The following is a 17877-nucleotide window of genomic DNA, read 5'->3' as shown; positions in this document are numbered from 1 at the left end:
ATTCATTTTCTGTTTAAAATTTGAGTGTAACTAAGAAAAGTGAATTGATAGAGCTAAGGGTCAGTGCAATGTTTGTGTAATGTTCTTGAAAAACACAGCACACCAAGAAAAGCATCATATTTGGCAATCACTCTGCCTTACTCTGCTTCCAATTTCACTTCCCTGTCTTGTTCTGCCTCTTTAGTGAGCTCTTTGCTGAGGAGAACTGTGGTATGTGTATGTATCATGCCTGCGCTGTGAAGCTGTGCTCCCAATACAGATGTTCAACTTGGTACCTGCTTGAAGTATGTTGATGATTTCACTTACAGCTGCATAACAAAGCCGAGTCAAAAGCTCACACTTGTGTTGGCACCCAGGCTCTAAATGGAGACTGCAAAACCAGAATGTGATTATCTCTTGAGCTCTGGCTTTCCCACTCCACTCCAGGCAGTGAACTGGCTTGGTTTTTATTCACCAGGAACCACAAAGAGCTGCAGAAACTAACCCATACGTCGCAAGCCAGAAAATCTCAGAGGCTGTAAAAGTTACACTTTATAGTGCTGATGTCGTCAGTGAAAGCTTGGAAGAGAAGTATCCTGCATGCTGAGGTGGATCCTTCATGAAAACACAGACTAAACTATTTCCAATGTCTAGGACTTCCTTGACTCTGTAACTTCATGCTGCCCAAGTGAGACCTTCCTTTTGCAGAGCTTCAGCTGTGATGCTCTCATCTCTTAAATGGATGAAAGAGATAAAGGCATGAATTCACATCTTTCTTGTGGTTCTGTAGAGCAGGCAGGACGTGAAGTTCCTCCACCAAGTCTGTGCATCTGTAATGTTGAGATGTACTCTCAGCTTTCTACAGTGGTGGTATGGCCCAGCAACTTCTCAACCACAAGATGCTGAGCTTCCAGCAACACAACCTGGAATTCTGATTCACAAAAACAGAAGTTTGGCCACAGTGATTTTTGGATGGGAAAGAATACATAACGTGCTACTGTTTTGCACATGCAGAGGGTCAACCGGATATGTAAGGTCTGAAATGCTGGAAAATTATCTCCCTCCACAGGGGAGGCAAGACTCTGTTGTTAAATGTACTGTGTCCCAACTAAATCAGTAAAAACGTCTTTGCAGGACTCTAGCTCTTTAACCTGAGCTAACCAACTTGTTGGCATGTGATGTGCTGAGGAAGGATCCTGGAGAAAACCAAAACTGACAGCTGCAGAATTAATATGAATATTAAAATAAGAGCAAGGGGGTCTCTGCTCCAGATGGAGTGCAGGGACATGCCTCTGACCTTTTGCTGCTGAACCTGCCTGCCCTCTTGCATTGGCAAGTGGCAAAAGCAGCAGCCCACACCCCTCCTCTCATATCACTCCAGCTCCTTAGAGTAATTTATAGAAAGTCTCCACCTACTGCAACCTGCCAGGCACTCAAAAACACGTTAGGTAACAGTAACAGTTCTGCCCATGCCAGTTCAGAGGGCAGCAGCAAGGCTGCATTACCTATTGCACGCCTCCTGAAAGTCAACAGAAGGAAGGTGCTGAACTGGCTGAGATATTTTTGTGACTTTGTTAGGCGAAGACTGAACAGTGGCCCCTGCCCACGGGTGTGCTTTTCCATCTCTCTCTGACCATGTGATTTATCCAAGCATCCCATTTCCTGCAGTTCCTAAGTAAGTAAGTATTCAGGCTTGCATCAAGGGAATGGGTTTGGCTTACAGAATCCTGCACAGTGACTCATGTTTCCATGAGTAAATTAATTTCCTTAGAGAAGCAAGACAAAATCATACATTCTGCTTAGTCCAGCTACCTAGAGTGATGACTGGGGAAGCTTCTGCAAGAAATACAGTTTTCTTTAGCTTTGCATTGACAAAATCACTGCAAGAAATAGTTTTTTATAGCTTTATACTGAATGCATAATCTCTTGCTGTTGTACTTGCAAACATAACCAACCTTTTAAGGGGGAAAGAAAAATCAGTGTAACTTGGAAGTTCTGCATACTGAAACATGTCAGCTAGAAAACAGTTTGCAATCAAAAACATACCTCTGACAAAAAGGCATTGTGGAAGCCTGGGATCTTCAGAACTTGAACACTATTTAACTGGTCTCTATATATACATTCCCCTGGTGTGCATTTTAAAATAGGTTGTAGAAACACACACTTATAAATACCTGGACATGAGAATTGCATAAGCTAGCCCCTCCCCTTCCCCACAATGACAGTGCAAAGAAAAAGAGGGTGTAAGGCAGCAAAAGCACAGGATCTTTATAATCCCAGCGTCCTTACCATAACATGCATGCATGGAAGCAGCCAAGGAGAGGGACCTAGAAGTGTATGGACCATGGCTAGTCAGTTATGTGCAAAGATACCTGCTGATGCAAGCCGAGGCAAAACTCATCTTTTAGCTTTTAGTTTTCTTAGGAGATCAATTCAAACTGTTTGATGTGGCTATACTGTCCAGATTTGAAGAACACAAAATATGGATTTTTGTAGAGTATGAACAAAATTCCTGCATCTTACCCTGTTAAGTATTTTGAAATTGGAATAATTCTGGCTCTGGCAACTTTTCTGACGTCGTCAATTTAGCAGAGCATTACCAGGTGCCAAGTTCCATTTTGGGGTCCAAGCCTGTCTAGTTTAGGTAAAGAACCTCCATAATCTTCATTTTGCTTTATGAAGCTGAAGCATTTCAAAATTAACTAATCCCTACAGTACAATCATCAGAAAGACCCTTCCCATTTTACAAAAAGAAATGAAGCCATTAAAGCTGTTTAGGAAGTTGTTCAGGCCTCAGTATAAATCAAAGAGAAAGAGAGGACTGGAACATAATGTGGCTATGTCTAGTGCCAGGTCCTTCTCTCACACACTGACATCATATGAAAGCAAAGCCCTTGACAACATCACAGCAAAAGCAGGATGGATCATGCTGAGAATAACACAATTTTTAGGGGCAAGTCATACTTCACATCTCAGGTAGCATTGACCTTTCCAGGGTTGGTCAGCATCAACACTGGCTTTGGGTTATAGCTAACCTCCTGGCTGAGCTGTAGCTCATACAACAGATATGTGCCGGTCATGGTTTGGTGTCATTACTCACCTCAGCAGCAGCATCAGATTTAACTTAATCTGTCATAAGTCAGGACCTGAGCAAATGACAAGTGTAGAAGTTAAGCATCACCGTGTAAAACCTGTGGCATATTAGCAAAATGGAGAGAAATCTACTAGTAATTTGTGTTCCATTGAAAATAGCGAGATGCACACATTGAGCTCACCTTGTGTAACTGTCTTGGGACTTAATTTTTGGAATAAAGGTTTCATCAGTATTTCATAGTTTAAAGACAAGCACATTGTTCAAAAAGAACGTGGCAATGTTTCTTTCTGTTGTCAACCAAAGCCTGATCAAATGCCTCCTGAGGCCAGTGGAAAGGCTCCACTTGTAACTCCTAGAATAAAAATATAAATGTTTCCACATTCAACAACTTTCAGACAACAGACAGCTAAGGACAACCTGACGCTTTATGTTATAAACAACAATTTGTCTTGGTTCTGTTTTCAGTAACAGGGAACACAACCACAAGCAAGGGAAGATTTTATTGAAACTTACACCCTAAAAACAATGTTCAATTTTACTCTGCCTGAGCCACAGGATAAGAGCAACCTTGTAATACCAACATTCTTCTCCAAGGAGCCTTTGTCTCACTGTGGCAGTAGTAAAATACCATTTGCTCGACATTAGCTACATATTTTTAAAATGCTCATTGATCTATCCAGCCAGTCTTGTCTTAGAAGCCTCTTATCTCACATTTAAACTCTTCAGAAGTAAACATTTTTATAAGCAGAAAATATTTTTTCTTCATTTTCGATCCTGTCAAATGTTCATTTTCTGTCCTGCCAGATGTCTGGAACCCAAACTCTGGTTTAGTCCATTTATATAAAGCCACTGTAAATACAGATTCCTGGGATGCAGAACTCCCTAATCCATTTTTGAGACTTCTGATAAAACAAGATGCTCAGCAAACCCAGCATAACACAGAACAACAGAACTATTGTTATATGGTTTCCTTTTATTCTGCATTCATGCAGCATTGTCTACTCAACACCTACCCACACTTTCCCTTCCTTAGCTACCAGTCTCCTCTGCACATCTCACAAGCATCATTCATTACTCAAGCAGCAGCAAGGAACAAAGCACACCTAGTTTTGCAACTGATATGTCATTATATTTAGTTTCCTCTGATAAAAGTGTTAGCCTGTATGATAAGAACCAAATAGTTTTATTTTTCTAGCTTATTTCACACAGATCTCCACATTTCAAGTATTTTTTAGATGTTTTCTCACCTGTGTTTTTTGTTTCTTTTGTTTTGCCAATGGACTGCAAAAGAAATGATGAGGCTTTAGGCTACTGTTCCTGTCAGATCATCACAGCGAAAGGGAATTGTCACTAGGATGGTCTGTGACAAGGCACTAGCATGCCTTGAACAGCAGCAGAAAATTCCTTCAGTTGTAAAGCACAGTTTGTTAGATGAGTGCAAGCCTTAGGTGTGTTGAGATATACCCATCTTCACACCATCTGCTCTGCTCTAGCATGGCCGAAGGCCATGTTTTATACTTGCACGCACAGTGAGGTCGTGGGGAGATGAGGACCTCCATGCAATCTCCTTTGTAAATTGGCTAACTATAGTGACTAAGAGGTAAACTATATAAAGTGACTTTAGAAGAGGGAAAAGACATCCCAGACAAAAAAAAGAGATGGAAAGGTCGTTACGGGTTGAGGAAGACAAAGGCATTAATTAGTAAGGAAGGACTTCTGCCATCGCAAGATAAGCACCTCAGAAAGGAAGTCAAGCATGTCCTAGAAGCCCTGGACAGATACTGCCAAAAATCAGCTAGACTTAGAAACCCAAAAGGAAACTAAGACATCACAAAGCTACCGTAGCTACAAGAAATTAAAAAAAAAAGGGGGGGGTGGGGGATGGGGAGTGGTGAAAAAAGTATCACTGTAAGGCAAGAATGGGAAAATAAAGGTAACAGCTACTCACACAAGATCAAATTAACGCTTCTCTTATTTTCATTAAGGATGAACACATTAATCCATGGCATAAAGCCAGAAAGCCTAAGAAGAGGGGTAGAAGGGAGAAACGGGCACAAGATAATAAATGAACACAGCCAGCTGGTGAGCAAAACTCAGAGTCTGCTGTACTCCAGCTACAGGAACCAGACATTCTCCATCCCATAATCCCAATGCACAGTAAACCACAAATCCAGGTGCAGGGATTTTAAGTACATTTACTGACTTGGAGGCATTACCACAGGACCAGAGAACAGCAAGGATTCCAGAAGCGAGCCATGGTGGAAGCCGTTTGGGCCTGTGCTTCTCACATCTGTGCAGTTCTTCAGGAAAACTTGCAAAGAAAAGTTTAACTACAAACATGAAATTCAATGGAGAAAGAGATAAAAGGTAGCACGGGTTTACCGAAAGTAGTTTTGGTAAAGGACAACCTTGTAGCACAGTATAAAATTGAAACTTCGGGCATCTAGGAAACAATAAAAATGTGTAGGGGTTTGCTCTTTGTTAGTATCCTAGCAGGATATAAGCGAAAAGGGGAAGGACTTTAGGTTTACTAACCAAGCACAGGGTGAATAGAGCTGGCTGATGGTGTGGTGTGACTGTGAAAAGACAGGGCGACTCCAGTCACCACATATCCAGGAAGGACAGGAAAACATGAGTGTTCCTGTTCCAGGTGCCACCAAGAAGGCTGTCTGAGACACTCCACACAGCAGCCTCTCTAAAAGAAAAGCGTGGTAACCGCGAGCCCGTGGAAAGGCCATTCCAATGACCAGAGCACACCCCCCAGCCTGCTAGACTTAGCTTATGAAAAGGCTTAGCTTATGTAGTTAAAACAGCAAATGAATGGCAGTTGGGTACACACACAGACGGAAAGGGGAAGTAAACGCCAGAGGATAATGTCTGTATAAAAACCCCGAACATGTGCAGATTTAGATGGAAATCAGAAGCAGGTTTCTAGCCAGTCGACAACAGGCTCCACCCGGAGCTACGGCCATACACCGGAGCGGCTGGGGCCGGCGGCGGGGCTGGCCCGGCTCCGCGGAGCGGGCACCGAGCGGCGCGGCCGGCGAACGGGGACCAGAACGGCCTGAGCTCCGCTGCCCTTGTCCCCGAGGGCGCCGCCCGCCGGCTGCGCGCGCGCTGCGCGTCCTCCTCGCCCTCGGCACCGAACGCCTCACACCGCCGGCACCCGCCCGCGCAGTACCGCCATGAGGGGAACCTTCCCGCCGGCGCAGCGCGGAGCCGCAGCCCGGCCAGGCCGTCTCGGGCTTGAGGCGGGCCCGCCCGAGGGCCCCCAGGGGGGCTGCGGGGCGCCGGCGGGGCTGAGCCGCTCCTCGCCCGCCTCAGCTTCCCGCATAGGGCCGCCCGTTGCGGGCCGCGCGTCCCAAAGCCGCCGCCACCGGACCAAGCACTACTGACCCCCGCCCCTCACCCCCCGCCGCGCCGGTACAACGCGCGCGCGCCGCGCCCCCCCCCCCCCCGCCTCCTCTCCGACCCGACGTGCCAACGGGCACGTCTCCACTGCCGCGGCCCGCCCGCCCCACGTCAGCCGCCCGGCCCCTACTTAAGACGGCGGCCGGCACCTCCCCGCCCTGCTGCCACAGCACGTAGCTGAGGATACTCGGTAGGTGCGATCGCCTCCGCGGGACGGGTGTGGGGGGGGATGGGGTGCGGGGGGCTGGCTGCTGCGGGGCGGGATAGGCGGCGGCCCCCCGACGTGGAGCTGCTCGGACTGCGGTTCGCTCGGCGCCGCCTGCTCGACCGAGTCCCTTTCGCCGGGGAGCGGCCGGCTACGGCCCCGGTGTGCGGCCCGGTGGGGGGGTGGCGGCGCCCCGCCCTGCTCGGCCGCCCGCCCCTCCCTCGAGCTGCTGCCCCCCGGGGACGGCAGTAGCCCGCGACCGCGGGGCTCTGCGGGGGGCCCGGGGCTCGCTGGAGCAGCCCCGGCCCGCAGCTCTCGGGGCGGTAGCGCTCCCTCCCCGGCGCGTCTGGGGACTGGGTGCGGCCGAGGGTGCCAGGGCGAGGGCCGCACGCCGAGCCCAGCGCCCGGGGCAGGGGGGCGGCCGCTGCAGCGCCCCCGGAGCGAGAGCGCAGAGGGCCCCGCCCGCCCCCGCCTGTGCAGCGACGTCTGCGCGCGCAGCGCCTGCGAGGCGGCCCCAGCCGCGGGCTCCCGGGCTGGGCGGGGCTGCGCCAGGGCCCGGACGGCGCCGCCGGCAGCGCCCCGCGGGTGTGGGCAGGGCTGCCGCCGCCGTGCCGCTCCGGCAGAGCCCGCGCTGCCGGGCTGCCGTGCAGCTGGCGACTGAAACTGTGGCGGGGAGAGAAATGGGAATGCCAGGCTCTAGACATCTTAATTCGAAACTGTGCAGTCTCACTTTAAAATAAACCCACGGAGTTGACTTCGAGGATAGCGCCGTGCTTAAGAAGGGCTTGCTGAAGCATTCCGTAACTTCAGCTCTGGAAAGGCTCTCAGGGCACAGAGTAGTAGTTTTCCAGGGCAGTAGAATGGAGATTGTTAGACCATGCTGTGCTTAGAAGTACTAAAATGGCTCCCTGTACCGAAATGTAATACTGACAGCCATTTAGAACAACGTACCAACGCTGGAGTGCCACCCAGCTATGTCTTCAGTGGTTCTCAGGCTGTATTTGAGGGAAAGCTATGGCGAGCTTAAGCAGTGTGTTGTTATCAATACTTCAGGTTTTTTCAGCCATTTTGTTGCATACAGGCACATACTGCCAGATTTTTTAGGCATGTGAACTTTAACATCCTCAAATAAAGTCTGTCTTGCTTGACACAAACATTATGGTGTCAGTAAAAGCTCCAAAGCTTGAAGGAATAATCTGCTGCTTTCCTTTCAGAAGTGCACCATGTCTCTCAAGGATCAGCTCATCCACAATGTCCACAAACAGGAGCAGAGTCATGCCCACAATAAGATCAGTGTGGTTGGTGTGGGTGCAGTTGGAATGGCCTGTGCTATCAGCATCCTGATGAAGGTGAGACTTGGGAGGAAGCAGCACAGTTGTGACTACCTGAGGCCTAAAGAAGGGACAAATAGTAATCCCCCTTATGAGACTGACTGGGCTAGCACACGAGATGAACTTCTGGTTGTACCTTCTGTTGTTTGGGCCTGAAGTGAAGCAGCAATCTTCAAGCTATTGACAAGAGAACAAAAAGCTGTAGTTCTTGTAAAAGAAGTTTACTCTGGTATTGACAGAACATGTTTTATATATCATCTTGACTTAACAGCTGCATTTACCTTTGAAGGACTTTCAGACTCCCTTCTAACTGGGAGTCCTCTAACACTCCTAAACATACAAAAAGATTAAGAACTGAGGGTTCATTTTGTCTGAAGCAGATTGTGCAGTGGAAAAGTTCTTTGCAGTGCGGACTAGAAAAAAACACTCCTGAGCACTCTGAATGACTTGTCCTCTGCATTGCATTGTTATATTGAAAATGCTGTGGTTAACAAAAAGCAAGCCTGGTGTTAACTAGAAAATAGGTTGTTTATGAACAGCTATTAAATTATTCTTTATCATTGCCCTGCTGAATTTTACAACTATTCCACACAGAATGTAGAACATGAAAAGTACAAATCATTCAAAGTGACATCCCAGGAAACTGATCCAAGTACTTTCGGGGAACAAGTGTTACAGATAAGCAAAATTGCTTAAGTAGATCACTGCTTTTAAAATAATTGTAATTTCACAGTTTACAAATAGGATACTTTGCTCAAAGGGGCAATAAACTCACTATTTAATCTTGGTCTCTTGTAGGACTTGGCTGATGAACTTGCCCTTGTTGATGTTGTGGAGGACAAGCTCAGAGGAGAGATGCTAGATCTCCAGCATGGGAGCCTTTTCCTTAGAACACCAAAAATCATCTCTGGCAAAGGCAAGTAGTCTGCTCTAATGTGCTCATTATTTCTGAATGGTGATAGCCAGTTTGGATCTCAATCTGGTCATATGAGTCTAGTGCTTAGCCTGGCATCATAATTATTAAGAGGAAAGCTTGCTTAATTTCTGTTCCTACAGAAATATTACTCAGCTGACATTGTTTCGTATACCTTGTTAAGCCCAGTCCAAGTAGGAACCCTCCAGTTCAGTCATAAGAACCCAAGTAGTTCACCAGTCCATTCAGAAAGATTAATTTCTGAAGTACTTTTATTTCACAGTCAGTCAGCCCCTGAATGCATTACTGTTTACTTCTTGGCTATACATGTCTGATAGCTTTAAGTTTAGTGGCAACCTGACCTGGGCAAATGCTAGCCATCTCATACCTTTAGTTAACTGCACTGGATGCTATCCTGGCAGCTACCCCTATACCCACCTGTGCCTGAAACGTGTGGAATATCACTGCCCATGTTTGGCATGTTAAGATTTTGACATGCCCTTAAGGTTGCCACTTGTGGCAACAAGGCACAGTCTTAAAAGAAAACTTAACTTTCTGTAGAAACAAAGACTAGGGTAACAACCACCAGGACAATTTTTGCACCCTCACCAATACTAAAAGGAACTGAGAACTTCTGAACTGTGTGTAGAAAGAGGTCATGTCTGACACAACCTTTTGTCTGCAGATTACAGTGTGACTGCACACTCCAAGCTGGTCATTGTCACTGCTGGTGCCCGTCAGCAAGAAGGAGAAAGCCGCCTGAACTTGGTCCAGCGCAACGTCAATATCTTCAAATTCATCATTCCTAATGTTGTTAAATACAGTCCTGATTGCAAGCTGCTTATTGTTTCAAACCCAGGTTTGTCTTGTGTTGCCTTAAAAGGGTTTGGCTTAGAGTAGTGTTTTCTTCAGTAATGTGGCATTAGTTTACTAGTATAACCAAGCACAGGCAAGAAGTGTTATCTTCCCTATCAGCACTCAGCAAGCTGGTCCTCTGAGAAATAAAGTTCCCTTCAACATGGGTCTTCAGTTGCCTTTTAAGTGATCTTCCGCATAGCAGTACCCCTGACTGTGTCCTAAGTGCATGTGTAGCATAAACAGCCTCTCAATTCCACCTTTAGAACAGTCACTATGTTCTAAAGAGGTGTGGTGATAGGCATTGGTGTTCTATTCTACATAACTAGCATGCAAATAAAACCCTTACAGATGAACAGAAGATACCATCCTAGTTATCAAACCGCTCATGAGTGGCACTTGTTATCCTCCCTGTTCTACTTACAGTGGATATTTTGACCTACGTGGCGTGGAAGATCAGTGGCTTTCCTAAACACCGTGTTATTGGTAGTGGCTGCAATCTGGACTCTGCCCGTTTCCGCCACCTCATGGGAGAAAGACTGGGCATCCATCCTCTGAGCTGCCATGGATGGATTGTTGGAGAGCATGGAGATTCCAGTGGTAAGTGCCTGGCTGCTACACAGAACTTTTTCCTGAAACTTTGTTTGCAAGTATCTCCAAAAGCTACAGCAAAATGTTGCTCAAAAACCTTTGCACTGCAGCACCCAAGAATGCAAGTCCTGCTTTAAGGTTTTGCTGCACAGAGTAACCCTAGATGATCTACATTTGACCTGAGTTACTCTGCTTTGAAAAGGTCATTACTGTAACCTGAGGAGGCTAAAAATTTCTAGGCTAAGTTGTTCCCATAACTCTAAAAAAAAAAAAAACCCCACACACACCTCACAACTGAAAAAGCAAAAGGGTAACATTCTCTGCAAAGGACTCCCAAAGACCTGCACTAGACCTACTGATAGTCACTCAGTTGTCTTCACTGGCATCTCTTAATTACTCCAAGAACTCCATATAGGAATTGAAGTGCAGAGGGCAAGTCTAGAGAACAGGAGAAAGAGCAGTTTTCTCTAACCTGTACTCTAGCAGCACTAGAGCTGCTTCCTGACAGCAGGAACTGCTGCAGTTACCTTCCAGCAGCACTGCTTCTTGACACTCAGGACTCATTTGGAATCAATTCTTTCTCTGAGAAAACTTTGCAAAGTACTTAAGTTTCCTTGTGAGATAATTAATCTATGTGCAAATCTCAGTACCTGTCTGGAGCGGAGTAAATGTTGCTGGCGTCTCCCTGAAGGCTCTTCATCCAGACTTGGGAACTGATGCAGACAAGGAGCACTGGAAGGAGGTCCATAAGCAGGTGGTGGACAGGTAAATACTGATTTTTTTTTTTTTCAATACAATAACAAATTATGAAGAGCTATAGTATCTCTGAACTGCAGTGTCTGTATCTGGTTTCATAAATACCATAGTAGCCCAAAACTAATTATCAAGATGCAGACATAACAGGACTTGAAATAATACTTTAAAGAGTAATGTAGATTTGGCAGAGTTAATTTTTCACCGTTAGTGAACTTTGAATTAGGGAAGTGCTTTAACTTCCAACTTCCCAGTATAACTACAGGCAGTAGCGTAAACTGCAAATACAATTCTTCACTGCTGAGTTCATTTCAGTCCTGTCAGCAAATCAGTCAAGCTTCTGATGTCTCCACAGTAAGGCACCTCCAAAAGCCCTTCTTACAAACTTCAAATATTTCAGTTGATGATACTTGTTTTTTAATGAGTGACTTTGTCTTTGTAGTGCCTATGAGGTCATCAAACTGAAGGGGTACACATCATGGGCTATTGGCCTTTCTGTGGCAGACCTAGCTGAAACTATTATGAAGAATTTAAGAAGAGTGCACCCGATCTCTACAATTGTTAAGGTGAGCAGCCCCTTTTTGCTAACTCAGTTGAGTTTTTCCTGACAGGATATTCTATAAAATACACAGACATACACAAATTCTAGCCTAACTATCCTTACCTACTTTTCAGGGCCTGCATGGAATAAAAGATGATGTCTTTCTAAGTGTTCCTTGTGTACTGGGCAATAGTGGCATCACTGATGTAGTGAAGATGATCCTTAAACCTGAGGAAGAAGACAAATTAAGGAAGAGTGCAGATACACTCTGGGGAATCCAGAAGGAATTACAGTTTTAAATCTGCCCAACCAGTTCACTCTGCAGTTTAATGGGTTTAGTGGTTTGTCTTAACATTGCACTTTCCAGGTTAAGTCTTTCAACATATGTATCTTAACTAGAACACACAAAAAGCTTGAATCTGAACAAGTGATGTTCTTCAAGACACCATTAGGAAACTACGGTAGGGTTTTCCCTGTTCAGACACGCCTGTTCTTTGCCAGAGCTAGATAACCTAGTCAGTCTTGTACAGTGCAGTAGTGTAACAGAAATCCAACACTCAAAGCAGCACTGCCTAGAAAACCCTTTGCCTTTTCCTTATCTTGTTTAATGTTGGTTCAGAACAATAAGTAACTATTACACAATGTCAAACCAAAGTATTATCTCGCAGTTAAAGGATTGTCAACTTTCTCTGCCACCTGATGTAAGTATTTCACTATGGGTAGGTCCAAATCTATTTTCCTAACACTGCTCTAAATTTTTTGTGTATTTTTTTTTTTTTTAGAGAACCTTATTTTTGTGTACTATATCAGCCTAGTTGTAAGTTTGTCTCCTAAGCATGTTTAAAAAATGTTAAGGTTTCTGCAGAAGACAGTGACTGTCCAACTGTAGTACCAGCTCCAACACCAAATAAACCATGAACTGTTGTTTCTGTCTCCCTTGTTTTAAGTTGTAGGGCTTTGTCTCCAAAATGCAGCTCCACTTGTACCTATCTAAATCAAACAACAGGTAGGAATGAAAAACAATAATGGAAGTATTTAAATACTTGGAACTTAAAACTTGATTCCCATCTTAATGCAAAGAAACAAGCTTTATCAACATGTTTGGAGAGTGGAGAGACAATGCAACAAAGGAAGATCTTCCTTACCTGTACACACAAATGCATGTCAGAAGAACCTCTACATCAAGTACTTGACATCCATAAAAAGTAAACTTGCTGCCAAGCACAAAAAAGCGTCTCCTCTGGAATAGCCATGCATAGAAACCAACAACAACATTATGCCTTGTATTGGGTCTGGCTGAGCCCCGTAGCAGCCCTCAACAGTGCTGTGCTTTTGTCTTAGTAGCTAGAAAGGCAGTGATAACACACCAGCCTTCAGCTGCTGCTGAGCAGTGCTCAGACAGCATCAAGACTGTCTCTCCAACCTTCTCCCCACCTCACCAGTAGGCTGGGCAAGATCCTGGGAGGGGATATGGTCAGTTTGGGTCAGCTGTCCTAGGCATACCACATGACATTTGCTCAGATATAAAAGCTAAGAGAAAGGAGAAGGGAGGGCATTTATTATTTATGACATTTGTCTTCCAGAGCAACCACTACCCACACTGAAGCTATGCTTCCTAGGAAGTGGCCAACCATTGCCTCCAGAGGGGAAGTAGAGAATAACATCTTTGGTTTTCCTTTGCTTTTCACACAAGTGCAACTGTTGCTATTGCTTTCATTAAACTGCCTTTACCTTGACCCGCAAGTTTGGGGTTTTTAAATCTTATTCCCTGTCTGCCGTACACACACACCCCACACTCCCTTCTGCAGAGGAGGTATGTGATGGAGAAGCTTGGTGGGCACCCAACATCCGGCCAAGGTCAACACACCACACTCTTCAAAGGCCATAATAAGTTAAAGAATTAATCACCTCAATTGTCATTAATAATTTAAAACAATATACTTCATTGCAATGAAGATAGAAAGGCATTATTCTTAGCTTTTTGTAACACTAGGACACAGCATGTAACTTAAGAATGGAAACAGAGTGCCTGATTAAGTCCAGGGTAGATTTCTAATACGGACTGCATATAGTATTTTTGAATAAGCTGAAAGTGCTTGTGAAGCAATTTCAGTAACAAAGGAAAAGCTGTAGCTACTGTACTGTACTGCTTTCTCTTATATCCACATTACCAAGATAGCACCTGGAATGAGAGCACAGAGCAACAGTGACTATGAATAGTCATGTTTTATGCAGATGATAGGAAGATGGTATGAAGTAATTTTCAAAGCTTTCAGAAGATCCACAGGACTTACAATTCTTACTGCACGAGGTCTCACCCAGCTTTTTAACATGAACTCCAGCTTCTTCAGATCCAATAGTGCAGGAGCGGGCTGGAAACTAGGACCATGCGTGGCAAACAGCTCAGGGGAATGTACTCGAGCTTGTCTAGACAACAATTAACATGATGGGGCATGTTTACAGAGCACAGGGGAGTGTGAGAAGGATGGCGCCAAGGATGGCGCCAAGGAAAGGCAACACCTTGCTGTTAATTGCTGGCAGTTAACCACCAATCAGGGATTGCCTAGGATGCAAGGCTTAGCTTCAAGAACCAATCTGTTTAAAACGCGCAGCTTCTGAAAGTGTATATAACCTCGTGCTTCTGTACAATAAACTGACATTTGCTTGCATCAAGCTGCGTCCCGTCTCTTCATTCACCGCAAATTGGTGACCCCGACGTGATGTGTTTAAGGATCTAACGTGAAGGGCTCTCGAATCGCCTATCTGAGCGACATGCAGCGAATCCCACATAACTTCGAATGATCTGCTGAAAGGAAGCAGGAGCCGGCTGGCCATAAATCCCTCCGGAGGTGAGAGGTGAGCTGTGGGAAATCCATAACGGGGAATCAGGCTTCATCCCCAGAATGAGACGTATATGGACTCATGAAGGTCTTCTAGTCAGATCCGGGAGTCCGTGCCTCAGTCTCCTCAAATGGTGACCCCTATGGTGGTGTTCCGAAGCCTTGGAAGAATAAGGACGGAACTGGTCGGTAAAAAAAGACAGCTCGTGGAAGAGGGCTGCGTTCCGGAGGAGACGGCTTGGCCGAACGATCGTCTTGCTGTCTGGACCAGGCGGACAACCTAAACCCCGAGGATAACGCCTGTATGCATCGAGACAGGTGAGCAGCCAAGAAACTTTAGAGACTTTGAAAGAATGAAAGTGTGTACAGACAGCAGCCAATTGTATGATGCTGCCGCGGAGGGGAACACCGTGTCGGGAATGCATTTAACATCTTGGTGGCAAATTCTGACTCCTCTTTGCCAAGTGTGGACTAATTCTACTAACGGTGCTAAACCAGAGGAAGCTGTAAATTCCACCGACAGCGCGACTCTTCTCAAGACACCGTCAGCGATGGCGATTCCGTCCACACCTCCTCTGCCCCCAAAGCTTCTGTCACTGACTGCAGCGACCCTCACAACACAGGACCAAGCACGGGAACAGGACAACTCGGACAATGATTTTATTGACCCTGAGAAACATTTTGATCCAGGTCCTATAGATCTAGAAAAGGAGCTAGACCTTTCCCCCACCCCCTTGTCTCTCCTGATGCATTGATTGGATTTTTGGGGAGGGTGAAAGGGAGTCTGAGGGATTGGTGGCAGGAATGCAAGTGGGAAACACTTCAGTGATGGGTTTTGGGAGTCGCTAGGGCATGTTCAGTATTTTGTCAGACAAATCAACCTGCAGAGTGGCAGCCTGTGCAATACGAGGCTGTTAAAGGGTTAAGCAAAGCAGTGCGGGAAGGGAGGATTCATCATACATTTGCTGTGTCCCTTCTTGAAGTGATGGCAGAGCCTTATACACTCACACTGCATGATTGGAAGTTACTGCTTTGTATGGTACTAACTGATACAGTATATGATGTGGTTATTTGATTTTTGTGAGCTATGTGTAGTGGCCTTGACTGAAAACCTTAATCGGGGAATTGCTGTTAACTATGAGCAGTTGGCTGGAGCAATTAACTGTGCCGATTCTGTGACTCAGGCAAGGTATCCCAGGGACAGCTGTTTGCAAATGAATGAGACGGCTATTAAGGCAGTCAGGATGCGGGAGTCTTGCAGGGTCCTAGAGAGTCACTAACTGTAATACTAACTTGATTGATTGGCTTCAGAATATTTTGCAACAAGTCGAACATCAGGAAGCTCAAGGGTTGCTTTTAAAACAACTAGCTGTGATAATGCCAATGAAAATTGTAAACGGGCAACTTTCACAATCGCAACCCCAACATGTGTCAAATGATTGTAACGCAGAACTCACAGCGGACTGTAATTCTCAGGCTGAGTTCTGGAATGCAGCATAACACATTTTTGCTTCTCTAATCTCTTCTGTAAGAATAGTACACGCTCTTAACTTGCTTAGTAAATTAGGCTGCTAGCTTGCTACACAAAGTAATACTACAAATACTGTTCTTTTTTTTCTGGCTTATTAACAGATGTTGATTCTGTCCATCATATGTTGCTACAGAACCGAGTTGCTATTGATTTTTATTATTAGCACAGGGACACAAGTGTGAAGAATTTGATAGGATGTGTTACGTGAATCTGAGTGACCACTGTGAATTAATTTACAAAAGTATACAAAACTCAAAAGCCTTAAAACAAAGATCTGCAACAGAGCCAGGGGCTGGAGGCCTTTGGTCTCTTCTCACGGCTGGGAAACTTTGGGCCATGACTCAAAAGTATTACAGGATTTATTATAATTATCTTTAACCACCTTAGTGATGTTTGCCTTATGTCTCCCATGCCTTTTTCTTTTTTTTTTTCCTGTATTCAGTGTTTAGTTGATTGTAACATAAATCAGGTCATGGTCACCCAGCTACACACACCCTTTGCCTCGTCGCAATTAACAAGCAAAAAAGAGGAGGACAGAGAATGTCTGAAGAGAGAGATAGGAGAGGAAGCTGGAGAATATTTGACCTAACAAGAGATGAGAGAACAGCTGGGTATTGCGAAGGAGACTAGGAAAGATAAACATGGTTATCTAGTGTTTAATAGGTGTCTGCATACTTGTAGAGATACATAGCTATGTAACTACATGAACGATTTCTGCCCGGAGCCTGGTGGAGCATACAGCTGCGGTTTGTGTCCGGGCTCAGAGATGTAAATAGGGGCTTCTCTGTTATGGTAAAAGTGTTTCTCTTTGCATAAAAAGGAGAGGGAATGAAGGGAATGACCCCGAGGTATGTTCAGAGAAGGCATGCGATGTTTCCAACTTTTTGACTGAACCAGTTCTTGTTTGGTGTGCCCTTCCACCTATGTATAATTTTAATCCAAAAGAAGCTGATATTGTTTACACTTTGAATGTCGATAATTGTCTTTCTGTAGATGCTAATGTAGTAGGAGGCTATGATGGGAACGTGTCGCAGCGGTTCTTCTCTTATCCAGAGTAACAGCAGGGAAAGCATTAAAGAGTTAAATCACCTTGTTTGGTAGGCAGTTAAGAGTGTGAGTCAAAATTGCCACTGCCTTTGTTGTTGGTTCAGGGACACGGCTGTGAGGATTTTGATGGTATGCGCTGTGTGGATTTTAGGCACCCCACTGCAGCAACATGTTATCAAAATCTGAGAAAATTTCAGCCTTTTTGGCATCCATTCACTCAATTGGCAGTATTGTTTGTTTGCTATTACCTTGGTTGCTGTCATGTTTGCAAGGGCCCTGCAGAACATGGCAAACCTGGTACTAGCTGTTCAAAAACCAAAAGGGGAAATTGTAAAATTGTACGGAACAAAGACAGTGGGTTATGTTGACACTGATAATATGTCTTAGTTGCTTTTTTTATTTGTTCTATTACTTATGCCTTGTTTTTACTCGTTCGGTTTCAAAGGTTCTTTTTGTGCAACAGGAAGGGGGAGATGCAGGAGCGGGCTGGCAATTAGGACCATGCGTGGCAATCAGTTAGCTGAGGGGAGTGTGCTCGAGCTTGTCTAGACAACAATTAACATGATGAGGCATGTTTACAGAGCACAGGGGAGTGGGAGACGGATGGTGCCAAGGAAAGGTAACACCTTGCTGTTAATTGATGGTAGTTAACCACCAGTCAGGGATTGCCTAGGATGCAAGGCTTAGCTTCAAGAACCAATCTGCTTAAAACGCGCAGCTTCTGAAAGTGTATATAACCTCGTGCTTCTGTACAATAAATTGACATTTGCTTGCATCAAGCTGCGT

The 17877-nt window shown here is 45.2% G+C and overlaps 1 protein-coding gene across 1 annotated transcript; it reads left to right on the top strand.

Annotated features, from left to right (window-relative positions):
• Window positions 1–6525: 6525 nt before the first annotated feature.
• Window positions 6526–12597, top strand: LOC102056956 (L-lactate dehydrogenase A chain). The gene is made up of 8 exons (XM_055722715.1): window positions 6526–6674; window positions 7904–8038; window positions 8819–8936; window positions 9619–9792; window positions 10215–10388; window positions 11027–11144; window positions 11575–11698; window positions 11808–12597. Exons 2-8 carry the CDS (start codon window positions 7913–7915, stop codon window positions 11970–11972), a joined length of 999 nt encoding a protein of 332 aa, XP_055578690.1. The 5' UTR covers window positions 6526–6674; window positions 7904–7912; the 3' UTR covers window positions 11973–12597.
• The last annotated feature ends 5280 nt before the right edge of the window (window positions 12598–17877 follow it).

Source organism: Falco cherrug, chromosome 10 (genome assembly GCF_023634085.1).
Source record: "Falco cherrug isolate bFalChe1 chromosome 10, bFalChe1.pri, whole genome shotgun sequence".
Taxonomy (NCBI): domain Eukaryota; kingdom Metazoa; phylum Chordata; class Aves; order Falconiformes; family Falconidae; genus Falco; species Falco cherrug.
The sequence above is the reverse complement of the archived record's forward strand: the minus strand, read 5'-3'. Positions and strand labels throughout refer to the sequence as shown.

Coding starts and splice junctions, on each gene's coding strand:
- LOC102056956 (XM_055722715.1), top strand. CDS start 7,913: ATGTCTCTCAAGGATCAGCTCATCCACAATGTCCACAAACAGGAGCAG. Junction 8,937..9,618: donor AAAAATCATCTCTGGCAAAG/GCAAGTAGTCTG, acceptor TTTTGTCTGCAG/ATTACAGTGTGACTGCACAC. Junction 9,793..10,214: donor GCTTATTGTTTCAAACCCAG/GTTTGTCTTGTG, acceptor TTCTACTTACAG/TGGATATTTTGACCTACGTG.